We start from the raw sequence: 19,026 nt of genomic DNA, 5'->3' as shown, positions 1-19,026 counted from the left end.
CACCCAAGCTGTGCACAGTGGCTTTTGCATATGAATGACCTATCCTTTCTCAGTCTAAAACCTGTCAAACAAGTTGCAGCTGGGTCAGGGATCGCCAAACCTATCAATAAAAGGCCCAAGGCCAGCACCAGCACCAGCCTGCCTTGCTTCACAGATGGGCCTCTTCTGGGTACTTCCAAACCTGATACAAAGAGGAGGAATCTTTAGATCTCTCTGTAGCTCCTGCTGGGTGCCCCCAGGCAGTGGCTGACTTGGCACCTCCCTGGAAACCCAAGAGCCAGTGTACCCAGTGGTCAGTGTGAGACCATACCAGATTTCAACTCTTCATATCCATAAGTGACACACTCAATGAGCAGACTCAGTGAGCACCAAAGCCCCACTGAAGCAAGTTCTGGTCCATAAGGGTGTCTCCTGCACAGCAGCTCTCCCACTGTATTCGAGCTGGTCCCCACAGCCAATAGGCCTGGAGATCAATTCCTCCCAGTGACACCAATAGCAATCAAGGCTCAACTACAACAAAACTGTGCACACAGCTCACAAAGGGGTGCACCAAGAGTGTTCACCTCAGATGACAGGGGAGGCTGAGCCACTGGGCCCTATAGGACACCTACTACACAGTCTCTATCAACTTAAGGAGACTTAGCAGCTACCCAATACGTACATAGAAACAAACACAGGGAAGCAGCCAAAATTCGGAGACAAAGAAACATGTCAAAGTGATGAATAGCAAGAACCTACAACCAAGATTCCTCTACACAGAAAAGCTATCATTTAGAATTGAAGGTCACATAAAGAGCTTCACAGAGAAGAAAAAGCTAAAGGAGTTCATCACCACCAAACCAGTATTATATGAAATGCTGAAGGGTATTCTTTAAGAAGAGGAAGAAGAAGAAAAAGGTAAAGATAAAAAATTATGAACAATAAAGTGATGACAAATACATATCTATCAACAAGTGAATCTAAAAATCCAATGAATAAAAAATCTGATGAACAGAATAAACTGGTGAATGGAATAGAATCAGGGGTATGGAAATGAAACAGACTAATGATTCTCAGAGGGAAGGGGGTGTGGGGGGGTGCAAGAAGAGATTAGACAAAGATCTTATATGCATGTATGCATTACCTATGGACACAAACAATAGGGTGGTAAGGGCCTGGGGTGGGGTGGAAACTGGGTAGAGGGGAGCTATGGGGGGAAAAAGAGGGACATCTGTAATAATCTCAACAATAAAGATTAACGAGAAGAAGAAGAAGAAGAAGAAGAAGAAGAAGAAGAAGAAGAAGAAGAAGAAGAAGGAGGAGGAGGAGGAGGAGGAGGAGGAGGAGGAGGAGGAGGAGGAGGAGGAGAAGAAGGAGGAGGAGGGAAATTGGTTGTTACAGAATAGTTATAGGGATGCAAAGTATAGCATAGGATATATAGTCAATAATATTCTAATAACTAGGCATGTGTTGGATGGGTGTGGGATTTATTGGGATGATCACGTATTAAGTTATATAATGTCTGGTCACTGGGGAGTATAAACATTATTTTTAATTTAAAAATTCCTGTACCCAGGTCCTTGGCATAGAAGTGAAGAGTCAGGGCTTTTGGGTATAATGAATAAAGATCAAATTACATCCCCATTGACTTGCAAAGTATTATTTAAAATTTCTTGGTTTGTAAAATGTGATAATGATTCTAATTTCACAAATACATTCCAAGTTCTCAAGGAGGTATTTATAGGTTGCATTGTCTGTCATTTTTGATGGTTTATACCAGGAGTGGGGAACATCTGGCCAGCAGGCCATATAAGGCCCCAGAAATCATTTGGTCTGGCCCTGCCAAACATTAAGGGCAAGTTAAATAAATGTTTGACCAAATGTAGCAGGCTAATTTTTAAGTTAGTAATTTTGTTTGGCCCACAAATGGTGTTATAACCCAAATGGCCCTTGGCAGAAAAAAAAAAAAGTTCCCCACCCCTGATTTATACCATGTATTATGATGTGTGCTTCTGTGCCCTGTTTCACTGTGTATTCTTAACCTGATTGTATTTTATCTGAGCTCAAGACCCATAAATCTAACTATGTGCTTCACATCCAATTTTGGATTGTTCCGGAGCACATCAAATATAGTATGTCATGTCCAAGACTGAACCCCTGATCTCTTGATAACTTATTCCTGCTAACTTAGCCTTCTTCTTTCGTACCTCACTTCAGCAACTAATACATCATTCATTGCTTAAGCCTAAAAATACAGATGACATTTTTACTTCCCTCCTTTACTACAATACCATCCTATTTGTCTCTTACTTATTCTACCCCTAAAATCCATTTATACACTGAAGCCAGAATAATTTTTTTGTTTTGTTTTGTTTGTAATCCTCACCTGAGGATATGTTTTGCATTGATGAGAGAGAGAGAGAGAGAGAGAGAGAGAGAGAGAGAGAGAGGGGAAGGGGGCGGGAAGAGAGAAAAAGATGGAGAGAGGGAGAGAGAAATGTGAGAGAGAAAGATAGATTGATTGCCTCCCATACTTGCTCTGACCAGGGACAGAACCTACAACCTGGGCATGTGCCCTGACCGGAATCAAACACCTGATCCCTCATATGAATGGGATGATGCTCTAACCAACTAAGCCACACCAGCCATGGCCAGAATTATTCTTAAAAAATACAAATCAAATCATGCCACCCCCTTCCTTGAAATTTTCAAACTTTTTTGTCCCAGCTTAAGGTTAAAGAAAAATGTTCTGTAACTGAATTTAAAGATCATTTATGGCTCCTCTGTACCCTTCTATCATATAATCCTCTCCCCTTATGATCTGAATTATAGTCACACTGTTCACATTTTTATATAAAAATCATGTAGTTTGAATTATTGTGTGGTTACTTTTAAACATTTTTAAAAATATATATTTTTATTGATTTCAGAGAAGAAAGGAAAGGGGGAGAGAGATAGAAATATCAATGATGAGAGTGAATCACTGACCAGCTCCCTCCTGCACACCCACTACAGGGGACTGAGCCCACAACCCAGGCATGTGCCCTGACTGGGAATTGAACTGTGACCTCTTGGTTCATAGGTCAATGTTCAACCACTGAGATACTCCATTCAGACTTTATATTATTTTCTCTTCTTTTTACCTTTAATTTCATTCTCTTCCTTTGAATTGGTTTCTTCCTTCCTCCTTTCTACCTGCTTTCCATTTTACTTTTCTTTGAGAGCATAGCTGGAGAAATTTCTCCACTGGAATTTCTTTCCCTGACCCCTATCAGGCTTCAGGCTTAATCTGGCTGAATAAGGTAAATCTTTCCTTTCCTTTCTTTTCAATTTATCTGCATTCTTACTTTAGTCAGATCATAAGTATTTTTAAAATATATATTTTTATTGATTTCAGAGAAGAAGGGAGAGGGAGAGAGAGATAGAAACATCAATGATGAGAGAGAATCATTGATTGGATGCCTCCTATATGCCCTTCACTGGGGATTGAACCTGCAACCCAGGCATGTGCCCTGACCAAGAATCAAACTGTGACCTCCTGGTTCATAGGTTGATGCTCAACCACTGAGCCAAGCCAGCTGACAGATCATCATTTTAAACAATTATGTTCTAAGTATCAGATATTTTTCTTTATTAGATTTCCTCCATTATCATTTATGCTCCCAAATCTATTTCAGTAGTTGGTAGAGAAATAATGTTTATTATTTTTCATTATTCTAATGGGCATTCATTTTAAGGAAGAAATGGAAAAAAAGAGTGTTTTAACTGTATTTACCCAAGTAGCAGAAAAAAAGACAAATTAAAATTATGGCAAAATATTTATCCATTTCACCCACTTGAAAATATCTCTAGAGACAACGAAAAGCTCCATTAAGAGTCTACTTGATTAAATTTTTGCTTTCTAGGACTCAATTTTCTTATCTACAAGATGAAATAACTGGATAAATTAAACACTAAGATACACCTCACCATATCAGATTAAAATGTTTATTCATGAATGAGACTAGGAGTATATTTGTAGAACCAACTGCCAAAGGACATGAGGTCAGGAGATGAGTATAGGGTAAGAGTCAAGATACAAAAGACCTAGAAGGCCAGGTGAAGGGAATTGAGAATGAATATTCCCACATGTTCTCACAAACCAATGAAAGTCTGAGTATCCTGGACTAATCTGCTCAAAGGAGCTGGGAGGTGCCTAGAGAGAGGGCTGAGGGTCTAAAGCAGACTCCCAAGCCAGTGCCAGAACTGGCAAGGACAGGCATAACTGTCATCATTGAGTCCTCACTCTGTAGAACCACACCCCGGCCTGGGCCAATCTGCTCACAGGAGCTGGGAGGGCAGGGGCCAGGGCTGGACATAAAAGAAGAGCAGGGTTAGCTGGTGCTTACACTTGCTTCTGACACAACCGTGTTCACTAGCAACTACACAAACAGCCACCATGGTGCATCTGACTGCTGATGAGAAGGCCGCTGTCTCTGGCCTGTGGGGCAAGGTGAATGTGGATGAAGTTGGTGGTGAGGCCCTGGGCAGGTAGGTATCCAGGCATAAGGAGAGTGAGTGGAAGCTGGGTGTGTGAGTTTCTGACAGGCACTCACTCCCTCTGTCCTCTGTGCTGCATTCACCCCTCAGGCTGCTGGTGGTCTACCCCTGGACTCAGAGGTTCTTCACCTCCTTTGGGGACCTGTCCAATGCCGCTGCTGTGATGGGCAATAGTAAGGTGAAGGCCCATGGCAAGAAAGTGCTGAACTCCTTCGGCGAGGGTCTGAAGAATGTCGACAACCTGAAGGGCACCTTTGCTAGCCTGAGTGAACTGCATTGTGACAAGCTGCATGTGGATCCTGAGAACTTCAAGGTGAGTCTAGGAGATGTGCTACTTTTTGCTTTTCACTTTCTAGGCTTTCTCTTTGGTTCTTCACCTACCCGTTCTTCCAGGTTCCTTTTAACCTTACCATATTTCATTACTTAATGCTTTTCAAAATGTATATAGTTTTATATTTTTTTCTTTCAATATAATACTGTTTTCTGTCTCACAAACTTTTTTTTTTATCAAGCTGCTTCTCTAATGTCTTATTTTTTCACCTCTTTCTTTTTCCCCACCCAATTTTCCTTCTCCCTAGCCAGTACTCAAATTATATATATTAACTTTCACCTGCTGCCTCTACATTTAGAAAATTCCTCCATAAGGGGGATGAAAAGACTCATCTCTCCTCAAAGTGGAGAGATGACTTTTACTGTTATTCTAGAAGCTATAAATAAATAATTTTAAAATTGAAAAATAGTCTGAACTTTACAGCATCCATACTCAATGGAAAGGAAAAGAAAGTCAATATTTTAGGATGAAAAGACCAGAAGTAGGAAGTAGGGCAGCATAGTTGCTGCAGACAGTACATCATCTCACTAATTAATCAGTTATTAATGTATATAATATTTATCATAAATATATGCATTTATTTATATATAGACATGCAAATATTTACTCATTTATGCTGGTAAGGATAACCTGAGGATCAACTTGGGCTTAAGTGTAGGCAGGAAAAAATCATTGTTGGCCCACTTTCCCCAAAGCCAAGCTACTAATCATTGTATCTGTCTTCCTCACAGCTCCTGGGCAACGTGCTGGTGGTTGTTCTGGCTCGCCACTTTGGCAAAGAATTTACCCCTCAGGTGCAGGGTGCCTTCCAGAAGCTGGCACTTGGTGTGGCCACTGCCCTGGCTCACAAGTACCACTGAGTCCTGGCCTGTGTCCTGGTGACCTTTGGAAAACTCTCTTTCTCCAGATTCGGACTTCTTAACTTGGGGAAGTAATGCCCATTCTCAAGGGTCTGGCTTCTGCCTAATAAAGAACTTTCAGCTCAACTTCTTGATTCATTTCACTTATTTTATTATTATTATTTTCTCCTCTGGGGGTATAGGGACATCCATGAGGATCTATGTATAGGGAGCTCTTGTGTCTTATACAAGGAGGTCAAGGGAAATGAGAAAAGGAAGGGGACCACACACAATCATTAAAAGCTGACACTTCTACCTCCAAAGCATAGGACTTTCCAAAGAGTTCTGAAATATGGAGAAGATTCCGGCATTACAGGGGCTCTATGGGGGACCTCAAAACTAAGACATGGCCTTCAGGCTAATGCTCTGATCCATTTCCTACAACTACTCAAAATATGATGTGCTCAATTAGAGACATAATGCATGCTCAAGACACTTAAATTTTCTTTTTTTCTACATTCCTTGCCTGCACATTGTAGCCCCTAACACTAGACTCCATCAGGTGTTCTTGCTCTAAGAAATAACCTACTTCTTTCACTTGTCTCAGAACACCTCCAAAACTAGTCCCCATACCTCCTTCAGACACAGTTTAATGCTTGGATATCACTTGTGACCATTTTTGACACTGGCTTCAATGAACTTTAAAAATTGCCTAAGGGAATCTTTTCAACCCCCTCCACATTTTTCACATTTCTTATCCATTACACTAATTCTCTATGCTGTATAAACATTTCTGCCTATTTAGTACTATCCCACATGAGTACTGTGCTTAAAGTTCCTCTATAGGCAGTGAAGAAATATTTATTAAATGAAATAAATCAATTATAGGTAATTATTCCTTGTGTTAGAACTCCTGGGACCAATAGACCAATAGACCAATGCACAGAGTTCCTTGGGTGTTAATGATACAATATATAATGCGGAAGCACTTAGGAAAGTAAAGCACTGATCAGACATTTGTTTTCTAATCATAGCTAGTAAGATATCTCTGAAGGATTTCTAGAACCTTCTAACTTGTACACATTTCCTTAATTCTATATAATTTCTTGTTAGTTAATTTTAGGCTTGACTACCTGAAATGAACCCTTTTGCTTCCTTTTGTATGAAAGCGTTTTCATAATTACTCTGGGTATATTATCAGGATATAGACAACACATTACAGTTTATGGTTTTACCACTATATTTTGAATTGCCTGAGGGCAGAAGTTTTTATATTTTTTATTTTTCTTCTCAGGTCATTGTACATAGTGGACACTTAGAACTGTTTATATCTGCATAGGATATTTAACAACCATGGACTCAGAGACACCCAGAAGGTGCTAGGGAGATTATTTCCACATCCTTCATCACAGAAAAGTTCTTGTAAGAATCAGATATGCCGAGAGAAAGAGACTTTCAGAGAAATTGAAAAAGAGTAAGAGAAATTGTGGGTGTCATAGTCTCGAAAGGAGTAAAGAAAGTATCCTTCTTTCCTCCAAGTGATTATGAAAAGAACAAAAATACAAAAAGGCTTACTATACTCTTTGTTCCTTCAACTCTGGAACTAACCAATGAATCAAGACAAGAGATTGGGCCTAAAAGTTCCAATACTGAAATTAAAAATGTGTCTTAAAAATGAGTTAAACTACCATATTCCTAAACTATTCTGTGTTTATGTTCTTTGTTTCTATGAATTGTGCTCTTTCTGGAGTACCAGTATTTTCACTTCATTTCATTTTTGAGAGGATGCCAAACAGAAGTAACCAAGAGATTGTGCATGTGGGAGAAAAAAGCAAAAAATAACTGTGCTTGTCTGAGGAAAATAGAGATTAGATTGCCGAGATGGTCTTCTTGGGGAATTTAGAATTGAACGCTAGAGCATGCACAAAATGTTCTAGTTGAGTGCAATTTTTTAAACAAATGAAAAAAAACACCCATGCACCTCTGGATGAGTGTCATGATTCTCTTGAAGGAAGTTAATACTTACCCTCTTAGTCATACTCAGACTAGGCCCATTCTGGTACAAAACATTAGGAATTAGGTTAACTTGACAGAATGGAGTAAAGGAAAAAAGCTTCTGTTTTGGAGGGGTGTGTGTGTGTGTGTGTGTGTGTGTGTGTGTGTGTGTGTGTCTGTGTGGTTAGTGCTCAGTGGGTATGGAGTCAAAGTAAAGCAGACATCGAGGTACCTCTTCCCAGGATAGACTGAAGCTCACAACAGTGACAATGGGGCTAAGAAGCTTCCCAGAACCTTTCCATGCTGATCTGTATTTGAGCCTGGGGCTTTGAACATAGCCACATTTATTATTATTTATACATTCTCAATTTTGTCTGGTATGTCCCTGAGCTTTTGATGTCTTATTATAACTTGCAGCCTTGTCCTTGCAGGGTTTTGGGTAATAAAAGGAAAAGTCTGTTTTACTCTTCAGTCATTTGAAGTAGAAATAGTGAGAGAAAGCAGCAACTTCTGTCCTGAAACCAGGAAGACAGTGGCTGCAGCCACTGCCGGTACAAGAGTGACCCTTAGATCATTTATGGCCAAAGAAGATTTAAGAAAGAAGACTTCTGTTACATATTTGTTGCCAGTGATCGCAAAGGAGAGAGAAAGGTGATTCTATACCTCAGGGCACCTGAATCAGGAGAAGAATCTAAGGTAGGAGACACATGGACATAGGAAGTAGTGATGATTAAAATTAGGGAAAATAATTATCAGGCCTCGGGGAACCCAAAGGTCCTGTACCCAGCTCAGAACTACTTGCTAATTTAGGCCTTTTCATTGTATCTTTTAATAACAGGTAGAAGAAATTTACACTTTCTTTCCTAGCCTGAGAAGTTAACAGAATTTATTACATGAGAAAAAGGAGCTCCAGGGGTTATATGGGTGGGGCAGGGCATGGGTATTAGAAAAGCTGTAGAGATAAAAGAGTAAATTTTAGTAAAAGAAGTTTTAAACAAATAAAACATGGGTGATGAATTTGCATCAGAGAAATGATTATACACACAGAATGCTTAGTGGCCTAAGGAAAAAATAAGAGGCACTAAGGCAGGAATGCCTTTCCACTTTCCCACCCCTTCTTTTAAGTCACAGAACACTTCTCTATTCTCTCAGATACTGATATTTTCTTTCCCAGTTCAGTCCAGGAAGAAAAAATTTACGTGTCCCTGGGTAGTATTTTAACACATTGTTCCCTTCTGGGTTACTGACAATTTGAGGTTGTAATTGATTTTTTACTTATCCGTATGTCTTACAACATTGAGAGACCTCTAAGTTTCTATCTGTGGATCCCCAAATCTAATAGGGCAACTATTTCACAGAACATTCCTGATTTATATTTATTCTACTTTTTAATCATCATTTTTATTTGGTTATATGAGTTTTTTTAAATGAACAAAGTAGATATTTTCTTACCAGGAGGATATGATCCAAACCAAGTAAAGAAAGATATACTTAGAACTGGGGCAAAGGTATCATCCATGCTGTCCTTATAAATATGTGTACCCTGAAGACAGGAGTGAACCATCCATATACCCTTAAGTTGAATTTTCTGGACCTCAGATTCTTCATTTGTCAAAAAAGAAAACTGAGGAGGTGAACTCTAAGACATTACCAGGCTGTGATTCTAAAAATCATATAAGCAAATTTTTTAAGGAGGGTGATTTTAAGTAGCAATTTGTACTCCTGGATGGGACTTTGAGATGCCTAGAGAGGGCTGAGGGTCTAAAGCAGACTCCCAAGCCAGTGCCAGAACTGGCAAGGACAGGCATAACTGTCATCATTGAGTCCTCACTCTGTAGAACCACACCCCGGCCTGGGCCAATCTGCTCACAGGAGCTGGGAGGGCAGGGGCCAGGGCTGGACATAAAAGAAGAGCAGGGTTAGCTGGTGCTTACACTTGCTTCTGACACAACCGTGTTCACTAGCAACTACACAAACAGCCACCATGGTGCATCTGACTGCTGATGAGAAGGCCGCTGTCTCTGGCCTGTGGGGCAAGGTGAATGTGGATGAAGTTGGTGGTGAGGCCCTGGGCAGGTAGGTATCCAGGCATAAGGAGAGTGAGTGGAAGCTGGGTGTGTGAGTTTCTGACAGGCACTCACTCCCTCTGTCCTCTGTGCTGCATTCACCCCTCAGGCTGCTGGTGGTCTACCCCTGGACTCAGAGGTTCTTCACCTCCTTTGGGGACCTGTCCAATGCCGCTGCTGTGATGGGCAATAGTAAGGTGAAGGCCCATGGCAAGAAAGTGCTGAACTCCTTCGGCGAGGGTCTGAAGAATGTCGACAACCTGAAGGGCACCTTTGCTAGCCTGAGTGAACTGCATTGTGACAAGCTGCACGTGGATCCTGAGAACTTCAAGGTGAGTCTAGGAGATGTACTACTTTTTGCTTTTCACTTTCTAGGCTTTCTCTTTGGTTCTTCACCTACCCGTTCTTCCAGGTTCCTTTTAACCTTACCATATTTCATTATTTAATGCCTTTCAAAATGTATATAGTTTTATATACATCACTAAGGACTACACAGAACCATTTAATTTCTTGTGCCTTCTTTGCTCACAACTATTGCTTCCTCTTTTTATTCTCGTTCTTTTTTTCTTTTCTTTTCATTTTCTGCAATGTCTTCTCTTTATTTTTGAAGTAAACTGTTTATTTTGAATGTTTAATTTTTACAAAATAATACTCCACTTAAAATAACCTATACTCTCTCTCCTTTATGTCTTCTTTTCAAATGTGCTATTACTTCTTTGAATGGTTCTAAAGAATAATAGTGTCCTGGCCAGTTTGGCTCAGTGATAGATCATTGGCCTGTAGACTGAAGGGTCCTGGGTTTGATTCTGGTCCAGGGCACATTCCTGGGTTGTGGGCTTGACCCCCTGTGGGAGGCGTGCAGGAGGCAGCCAATGGATGGTTCTCTCTCTCTCTCTCTCTCTCTCTCTCTCTCTCTCTCTCTCTCTTTCTCTTCCTTCCTCTCTGAAACCAATAAAAATATATTTAAAAAGAATAAAAGTGATAACTTAAGTTCTGGGGTAAGACAGAAAGGGAAGAATGTTATCAAGTAAAAATTCAGCCTGATGTGGATGGATTTGCATCAATAGTAACATCAGAGATCCTACTATCTTTCTGCTTATATTTGAAAAACACAGCTTGGAAAGAGGCTGGAATATTCTAAGTCCAAGCTGGTCCACCTGCTAATGACCATGCCTCTTGTGTCTTCCTCACAGCTCCTGGGCAACGTGCTGGTGGTTGTGCTGGCTCGCCACTTTGGCAAGGAATTCACCCCCCAGGTGCAGGGTGCCTTCCAGAAGCTGGCACTTGGTGTGGCCACTGCCCTGGCTCACAAATACCACTGAGCTCCTTTTCCTGTTTTCCGGAAAAGGTGCCTTGCGCCCCAGAGCCCAACAGCTGCACATGGGAATTCTATGAAGGGCTTTGAGTATCTGGCTTCTGCCTAATAAAAAGCATTTATTCTCATTGAACTGGTGTTTTTTAATTATGTCTGCCTCTCTCACTCAGATAGGCACATGGGAGGGCAAGGCATTTAAAACATAAAGAAATGAGGGGCAAGGTCAGAGGTCAGGAAAGTATGTCTATATCCTGGATTCCATGAAAAGAGAGGTTGTAAACAATTAATATGTGTCCTCAGAGGAAAGGCAGGGGAGGATGGGTAGGAAGAGATCAACCAATGAACTTGTATGCATGTATGCATAACCCATGGACAGAGACAATGAGGGTGGTGAAGGCCTGGGAGTGAGGAGGGATGGAAGTGGGCTGGAAGAGGTTAATGGGGGGAAAAGGAGGACCTATGTAATACTTTCAACAATAAAGATTAAAAAATAATAAAATAGCCCTGACCAGTTTGGCTCAGTGGATAGAGCGTCGGCCTGCGGACCGAAGGGTCCCTGGTTCGATTCCAGTCAAGGGCATGTACCTTGGTTGCGGGCATATCCCCAGTGTGGGGTGTGCAGGAGGCAGCTGATCGATGTTTCTAACTCTCTATCCCTCTCCCTTCCTCGCTGTAAAAAATCAATAAAATATATATTTAAAAATAAATAAATAAATAAAAATAATAATGATGAAATAGTTAATATGTGGGAAGCAGACCCTGCTGTTTTTTTCTTTTTGTTTCAGAAAAACATTCAAGTTAAAGATTAATTTGGGGGTTAGAATTTTGCTATGTTTCATTTATATTATTTTTTAGCCTTGCTTATAAATGTCTTCAGTTGTCCAGAATGTCACAGCCCAAATCCACTAAATTCTTCTGCCTAGAGATACTCCTGTTCCTCTAAATTTTTTTTACATGTTTTGCTGTTCCCATTGCTCTTCCTCCCCATCACTGTTATGCTAGTTCCCTCATCACCTTATACAGATCTTCTTGTGGGACAGGAAGCTGGGGAAGGGCATTTCACTGCCTCGGCCCTGGAGCCTTTCACAGTCTGTATTTGGAAGAGGGGCCTGCTAATATTGTGAAAAAGATAGGACTGAGGGACTTTTTATGGCTTGATATTCCCGAAATCCTGTCACAGGCTTACACCAAAGGAATCCCAGTCTCTTCAGGATGCTTTTGCATTCATATCCAAGAATTGACTGGAGGTCTCTTCTCTTCCTTATCTTACCTCTGATGGCTGCTCTACCGGTGTAGTCATTAGCATAGTGTTATCATCAGCAGCACACCCTATGTTATTTCCTCATTCAATAGCCCCTTAGATGGGTGCTGGCTGCTTGAAATAAAGTAAGAATTTGAAATGGTTCATGTCTCCTCTGTACCCCAAATAGTAATCTAATTTGGAAGGTATTAAAAGTAAGGCATCTAACAAGTGACTATAAATCAGTGTGTACAGGATTTAATGAGATCAGAGGGTGAAATGAGTAATAAGGATGAGTAGATGCTGGTCAGAAATAGAAGGAGAAAAAAATGGAAAGGGTGAATAGCATGTACCAAACCATTGACAAATACAGTAGTAATGTAATAGGACCATCAATGGGTCCCTGCTGCCGGTCACTACTTGAGCCAATTAAGCAGAGATAAGGTTGAATCATATATGCATGTTTATTCCAATATTGCCAGCAATATGGGAAAACAGCAGGTCACCCACAAAAATCTGCTCTGTACCCCATCATAAGCCAGCTGTTTATATTGGGTAAAAGGAGGACAAAGACTACATGAGGAACTATCCAAAGGGTATGCCAAATGGGCAGTTAACAGGTAAGCAGAGGGCTGGGGCTCTTCAAAGGGCTTAGTGATATGCAAAAAGGGCAGCGGTCTTCAAAGGGCTGGCAATTCTGGTTTCTGCAGCAAAGTTGTTCATCTTTCCATGATAATAGATGAGGAGTATGGGCTGAATTTCCAGGTGAGCTCCCAGGTCCAGAGTGAAGCTGCCCACCAAGTTAGAATGTGCCTTCTTTAATCAGAATAAAACAATAACAGCTAACAGAGCATGTTTAGTATTTCTTACAGTTCTAGCTGGTTCCCCAACATTCCATTTTTGCCCCTATCAGTAACATGTTTGGTATTCTGATAATTTCAAGTAAGAAGGAAAGACAATTGAAGCAAAACTGCCTCCTGGTAGATAGGATAAGGAAGGATAGGACAGGGCAGGAGAAGACAGGACAGGATAAAATAAAATATGAATATAAACTTTGGTGAACACTGTAGAGGACACATTTAAAATTAGAAGTTTATAAACAAAAGAATGCAATCTAACCACTCTGCATATGAGATGCTTATACAGCGAATTGACAAGTGAGATAAAATGGTATAGCAGTTTAGAACATAAGCTTTGAAATCAAGCAGCCTGGATTAAATACATTACCACTTCACATATGCTGCCTGAACCTCATTTTTCTTTCCTATAAAATATCCAAAGTGATATATGTCTTTCTTATGGTGTGACTGTAAGGATTAAATGAGATAAGGCATACAAAAAAGTTTATTGCAACATCTGACACTTCACAGTGCCTGATACATGTCTTAGCAAATGTAATCTAATAGTGTTTTGTTAACATTATTATGAACAAGAAGAGTAGAAGTGGTGTCATTAATTAATATTCATTATGATGCCTAAAACGAACTGTCTCATGAAAGAGAAAAACCAGAGCAAGAAATATTAGTGCTTACCTAGTACCACTCATATCCCCCAACCTCTTATATTCAGGAATCTGTGTGATTTAGGAGGCTAAAACCACACTGAAATTTGAAAAGAGACATTTAATGATAAGGAATTATTAACTATAACCAGAGATTGGAGAAATTAAAGATTAGTCAATAAGGAGTAAAGAGGATTCTAAAAATATAAGAAGAGAAGACATAGGGAGCAGTCACTGCTCCTAGAGCAATCAATTAGAAACAATCTGGGGGAGGTTTTTCTCCTGGGACAGATAAACAAAGCTGTTGAGAGAGAGCATGCCTGAGGCTCAACAGAAGGTTAAACAATTTTTGAGGCTGCAAAGTTGCCTAAAGGAAGATGCATAAGTAGCCACCCATTGGGAGGGGCCCTGCCAGCAACATTTATTGAGAATCTGCTCCCTGGGGTGTCAGTGGAAGCCACCCATGTAAATTAACTGAACCTCAGTTCTTTCTATAAAACTGAGGGTTGAAGAAGTGAGTCATGGGAAAATTCCAGAAGAATAACACTCTACTGCAAAGCCATCCATGGGGTATAAAAAGGAGAGCCACTCACAGGAGGTGCTAGCCTGAAATGTTCTGCTGCAAAGCCATGTGTACTGCTAGAGGCTGGCACCAAAGAGGCTCAATGCCTTGCCCTAGTCTGGTGCTGCAGAGACAGAGATTTTTGCAGGATCATGACTAAAGGATCACAATAGAACTAGGGCCTCACCAGCACAACTTATCATTGTGTCAACTGGAATTTTTAAGAGTCTATCTCCATTATCATAGAAGAGCCCATTAAGTGTAGATTTGTAATTGAGAGGCAATCCATTGATAACTGACACCCTTGCATGGGGTAGGTGCTTGTCAGTAAAGTGCATAGGATAAAAAAAAAATATTGGACCTAGCAAACAATAAAGCAATTTATAGAGGCTTATGAAATCAACAACAACAGTCGGGCAGACTTACCACTGTTTGGATTAATTGTTTTTCCTCTGTATGCATTTGATAGACTTTATTCAACTTGTTCAGATGCTGGGCAAAGAAGAGAAATCTTGTTTGCATTCCCATATAGAAACAGAAAGATTATTTGGATTACTACCCCCTTTTTGGTTTTGTTTCAGTAATGACCACGGTGATGATAATTCTGAATTTCAAGCACACAGTTGGGTTCATTATACTTTTCACTGCATAGCAAATTTTCAACACCACTCCAGAAAAGTTTTATTTTCTTTTATTTTCCCATTTTATCCTGCATCCTTACATTGCTATCCCTTTTTATGTACTTAAGAACTATTCGGCTGCCAAAGAATTTAACAGATGACACCTCAGTAAAAGTGATGTACACTTCCAGTCAAGATGGCAGTGTAGATAAATGCAGTATTGGGAACTTCCTACAACCACATCAAAATTACAACCAAACTACAGAACAGCCATCATTCTGAACCACCTGAAATCTAGCTGAACAGAAGTCCTATAACTAAGAATATGAGGAAGAAACCACACGAAGACTGGTAAGAGGGGCAGAGATACAAAATTGGCTGGTTCTATTCCCACATGTATTGGTTAAAAATTGGGGGTGGAGGTCCCCTTTAGGAGTGAGAAGCTTCAGCCGCACACCAGAACCCCCAGCCCAGGGTTCTAGTGTTGGGAAGAGAAGTCCTGATAACTTCTGGATGTAGACACCAATGGGGATTGTGGCTGAGTGAGAAGGAAGGCTTCTGGAGCCCCAGACATTCCTCTTAAAGGGTCAATGCACTAATTTATTGCGATCTACTCACTCCAGCACTGGGGGCAGCAGCTTTAAAGGCACCAGGGACACATGGGGAGGAAATAAATTTTCTGACATCAGGGTGGGGGATGGAGGGGCACCTTTTTCCCAGGTAGACGTGCTGGCAGAAGCCACTGTTCCTTTGCTGAGCCCTCCCACCACAAAATAGGGAGGCAGATGACATGGCTGAATCTAAATCAACATCTCTAACACTGTTCACCCTGCCCTGGTGATTCCTTGAAACCCCACCCAACTTGTGGGTCCAAAGGCCTGTCTTGGCTCATGCAGCCAACTTTCCTAAAAACCTCTCAAACAAGCAGAATCTGGCCTCTGTGTGCCCCATACCTCTCCCTAGGTGGCCCCATTCCCTGCACTAGCAACCGCCAGCCTTGGTTCAGAGTGTGGCCTTTCCTAAATCCAGCACAAGTAGCAGCCATCTGCAGATCACTTTGTAGCTCATGCGAGGTGGCCCCAAGAAGGGCACAGGCAGCTGCTGATCTTGGCCTGCACTTCCTGGGAGGCCCCAGAGCCAGCACACCTGGTGAATGCCTTCAGGTAATGTGGAAGCACCACCCAATTACCTCCCTGAGCAACACACTCAAGGTGTGGACAGGGTGAGTACCTGAGCTCCACTGAATTGTATTCTGTTCCATGGGGTCAGCCCCTGCACAGCAGATCCTCCATGGTAGTAGCCTATCACCCTGGTGGTAAATCCCTGCCATTGGTGTGGCAAATGCAATCAAGGCTCAACTACAACAAGAGGGTGCACAAAGCTCACATGTGGGGTGGTCCTGAAGTGCCCAGCTCAGGTGACTGGGGAGGCTGCACCGCTGTGCCCTACAGGACCTCTACTACATAAAGCCACTTTACCAAGCCCGGGAGACTTAGCAGTTTTACCTAACACATAGAAACAAACACAGGAAGGCTGCCGTAACTGGTTTGGCTCAGTGGATAGAGCATCAGCCTGCGGACTGAAAGGTCCCAGGTTCAATTCCAGTCAAGAGCATGTACCTTGGTTGTGGGCACATCCCCAGTAGGAGATGTGCAGGAGGTAGCTGATCAATGTTTCTCTCTCATCGATATTTCTAACTCTCTATCTCTCTCCCTTCCTCTCTGTAAAAAATCAATAAAATATATTTAAAAAAAAAAACAAAACAAAAAAAACACAGGAAGCCTGACAAACTGAGGAGACAAAATCTTAACACAAAAACAAAATGTCCCAAATGTTTAATTCCAGAAAAAGAACTAGACAAAATAGAGACAAGTACTCTGCCAGATGCAGAGTTGAAATTACTGGTTATAAAGATGCTCAATGAATTTAGGGGAAGAGTAGATGAACTTAGTAAATACTCCAACAAATACATAGGAGACATAACAAAGGACCAATCAGAAATGAAGAACACACTAACTGAAATGAAGAATACATTACAGGAACTCAACAGTAAAGTAGCTGAAACAGATAGTCAAATCATTGGAACATAAAGAAGCAAAAAACACCCAATCAGCACAACAAAAAAAGGGGAAAAAATGATAATAGTGTAAGGAGTTTCTGGAACAACTTTAATCATACCAACCTTTGTATAATGGGGGTGCCAGAAGAAGAAGAGAGCAAGAAATGGAAAACCTATTTGAACAAATAATGACAGAAAACTTCCCCTACCTGGATTTTGGTACTTAATTTCTTAGAAAATCTTTACAAATTTCTTTATCTTGAAAATGAGATAACATTTTATTGGATTATATTTTACTGGCCTATTCTATAATTAGATTTTATTGGTCTGAATTAGATTTTATTGACCTATTCTACAATTCATTGGGGACAATTTTAAATATGTATAATACTTTATATATTTACTAGTGGACCAGTGCACAAAATTCATGCATGGGGAGGGGGTGTATCTCAGCCCGGCCTGCACCCTCTCTAATCTGGGACCCCTCGGCGGATGTGTTTGTCATTTTATTATATCTGTTTTTTATTTAAATTGTCTCACATTTTCTTATATATAGGAAAATGTTAAAATAAAACAGGTAAACTCCCTGTATTTATGTCATACTTTAATCAAATCACAGAAATCCTAAGGAAAATGTATTAAATATACAGATGGCAACAGTTAAACATATGTACCATATACTATAATATTTGTCATGCTTCTAAATTATGGATAATAATGTTTCAATATTTTAATCATGATAATAATACATTTATAGATAACTTACACAATATAAATAGAAAAGTATAAATATATCATAAAATATATAAACAAAGAAATAATATATAATAAAGAGCTCATTCACTTTAATAATCATAACACTTCATGTAAACTGAAATTTCAAGTTTACTCTGGCTTTGTGGTGAATAAATTATCTCCAGTGTTAGCATATCAGAACCTCTGAACACACATTCTTTGGATTAGCCTTACAGAAGGTTCTTAGTTCTTTAGCCATGCTAAGAGCTAAGATGCTTGGCCTCACTTATGTTTAACCAGGTTTAAAACAAACCTGCTTTATGCTTCTTTGAAGAAAGGGGGGGGGGGAGGGAGGAAGGAGAAGAATCAATGGATTACTTCTGCCCCCTGCTGGTGGACAGATGGGACCATTAGAGAAATTATCTCTCAAAGAGTGGCAATATAATTAATTAATTGTTCAAAGCAATTCCTGTGTGGGTGTCATTTAATAATTATACTGAAGAATAAACAAAAACCTGGACTGTCTTAAAAAATAACAACAATGTTTTCTATTCAATATAATTATAAAGACACTGATTTTTAGACCCAACATTCTTGCTCTATGCCTTTAGGGTAAGCAAAGACTATTGGTCATTAACCTATCTAATTTGAAAAGTAATAATACAGGATATTATTTTCAATGATAGAAATAAAAGTACAGATGCCTGAACATTTGGGTCAGTTTGAATTGAAAAGAATAAGAAAAAAGTCCCCTAAAAATATGATGTGTTTAATTTGATTACATGTGTGTTTTCTAAATGAACATTCCAGAATTCTAGACAAAGCACACAGAGGGAGTACCAGAATCCTATCACTTCCCCAGACTCAAATTCACTGCTGCTTATTCTGTTTAGTTATTTGTTTTATGCCAGGCATTGTTCTGGTTGCTACAAATTAAAAAGAATTATTATGCACCATGACTTCGAAGTGGCATAACACAGCATGATGTTTGGGGAAATGTTGGTCTTTTTGTTCTCTCTTTTTTAGTGCAGGTGGAGCATATGGTGCATCTGACATATCTGAACACTTTCCTCTTGAAATCTTCATTGATTGGTCTCATCAACACTATCCTCTTCTGACTCCCATCTACATCTTAAAATAGAACTTAAAAAAAATTCAAACATCTATTGATCTTCTGCTGCTAAAAGGCTGATACTCTCTGTGGAGGCACCATAAAAATTTGTGGTTAGTTTGAAGAAGCCTGAA

At 40.2% G+C, this 19,026-nt stretch overlaps 2 protein-coding genes across 2 annotated transcripts; both read left to right on the top strand.

Annotated features, from left to right (window-relative positions):
* Positions 1 to 4,381: 4,381 nt before the first annotated feature.
* On the top strand, positions 4,382 to 5,827 carry LOC102430960 (hemoglobin subunit beta). The gene is made up of 3 exons (XM_006094539.3): positions 4,382 to 4,509; positions 4,609 to 4,831; positions 5,581 to 5,827. The coding sequence occupies exons 1-3, from the start codon at positions 4,418 to 4,420 to the stop codon at positions 5,707 to 5,709; spliced, it is 444 nt and encodes a 147-aa protein (XP_006094601.1). The 5' UTR covers positions 4,382 to 4,417; the 3' UTR covers positions 5,710 to 5,827.
* A 3,804-nt stretch (positions 5,828 to 9,631) lies between these two features.
* LOC102431276 (hemoglobin subunit beta) lies at positions 9,632 to 11,195 on the top strand. The gene is made up of 3 exons (XM_006094540.3): positions 9,632 to 9,759; positions 9,859 to 10,081; positions 10,943 to 11,195. Exons 1-3 carry the CDS (start codon positions 9,668 to 9,670, stop codon positions 11,069 to 11,071), a joined length of 444 nt encoding a protein of 147 aa, XP_006094602.1. The 5' UTR covers positions 9,632 to 9,667; the 3' UTR covers positions 11,072 to 11,195.
* Positions 11,196 to 19,026: the final 7,831 nt, after the last annotated feature.

Source organism: Myotis lucifugus, unplaced genomic scaffold (assembly GCF_000147115.1).
Source record: "Myotis lucifugus unplaced genomic scaffold, Myoluc2.0 scaffold_138, whole genome shotgun sequence".
Classification (NCBI taxonomy): Eukaryota; Metazoa; Chordata; class Mammalia; order Chiroptera; family Vespertilionidae; genus Myotis; species Myotis lucifugus.
Note: the sequence above shows the minus strand (reverse complement) of the source record. Positions and strands in the feature narration are given on the sequence as shown.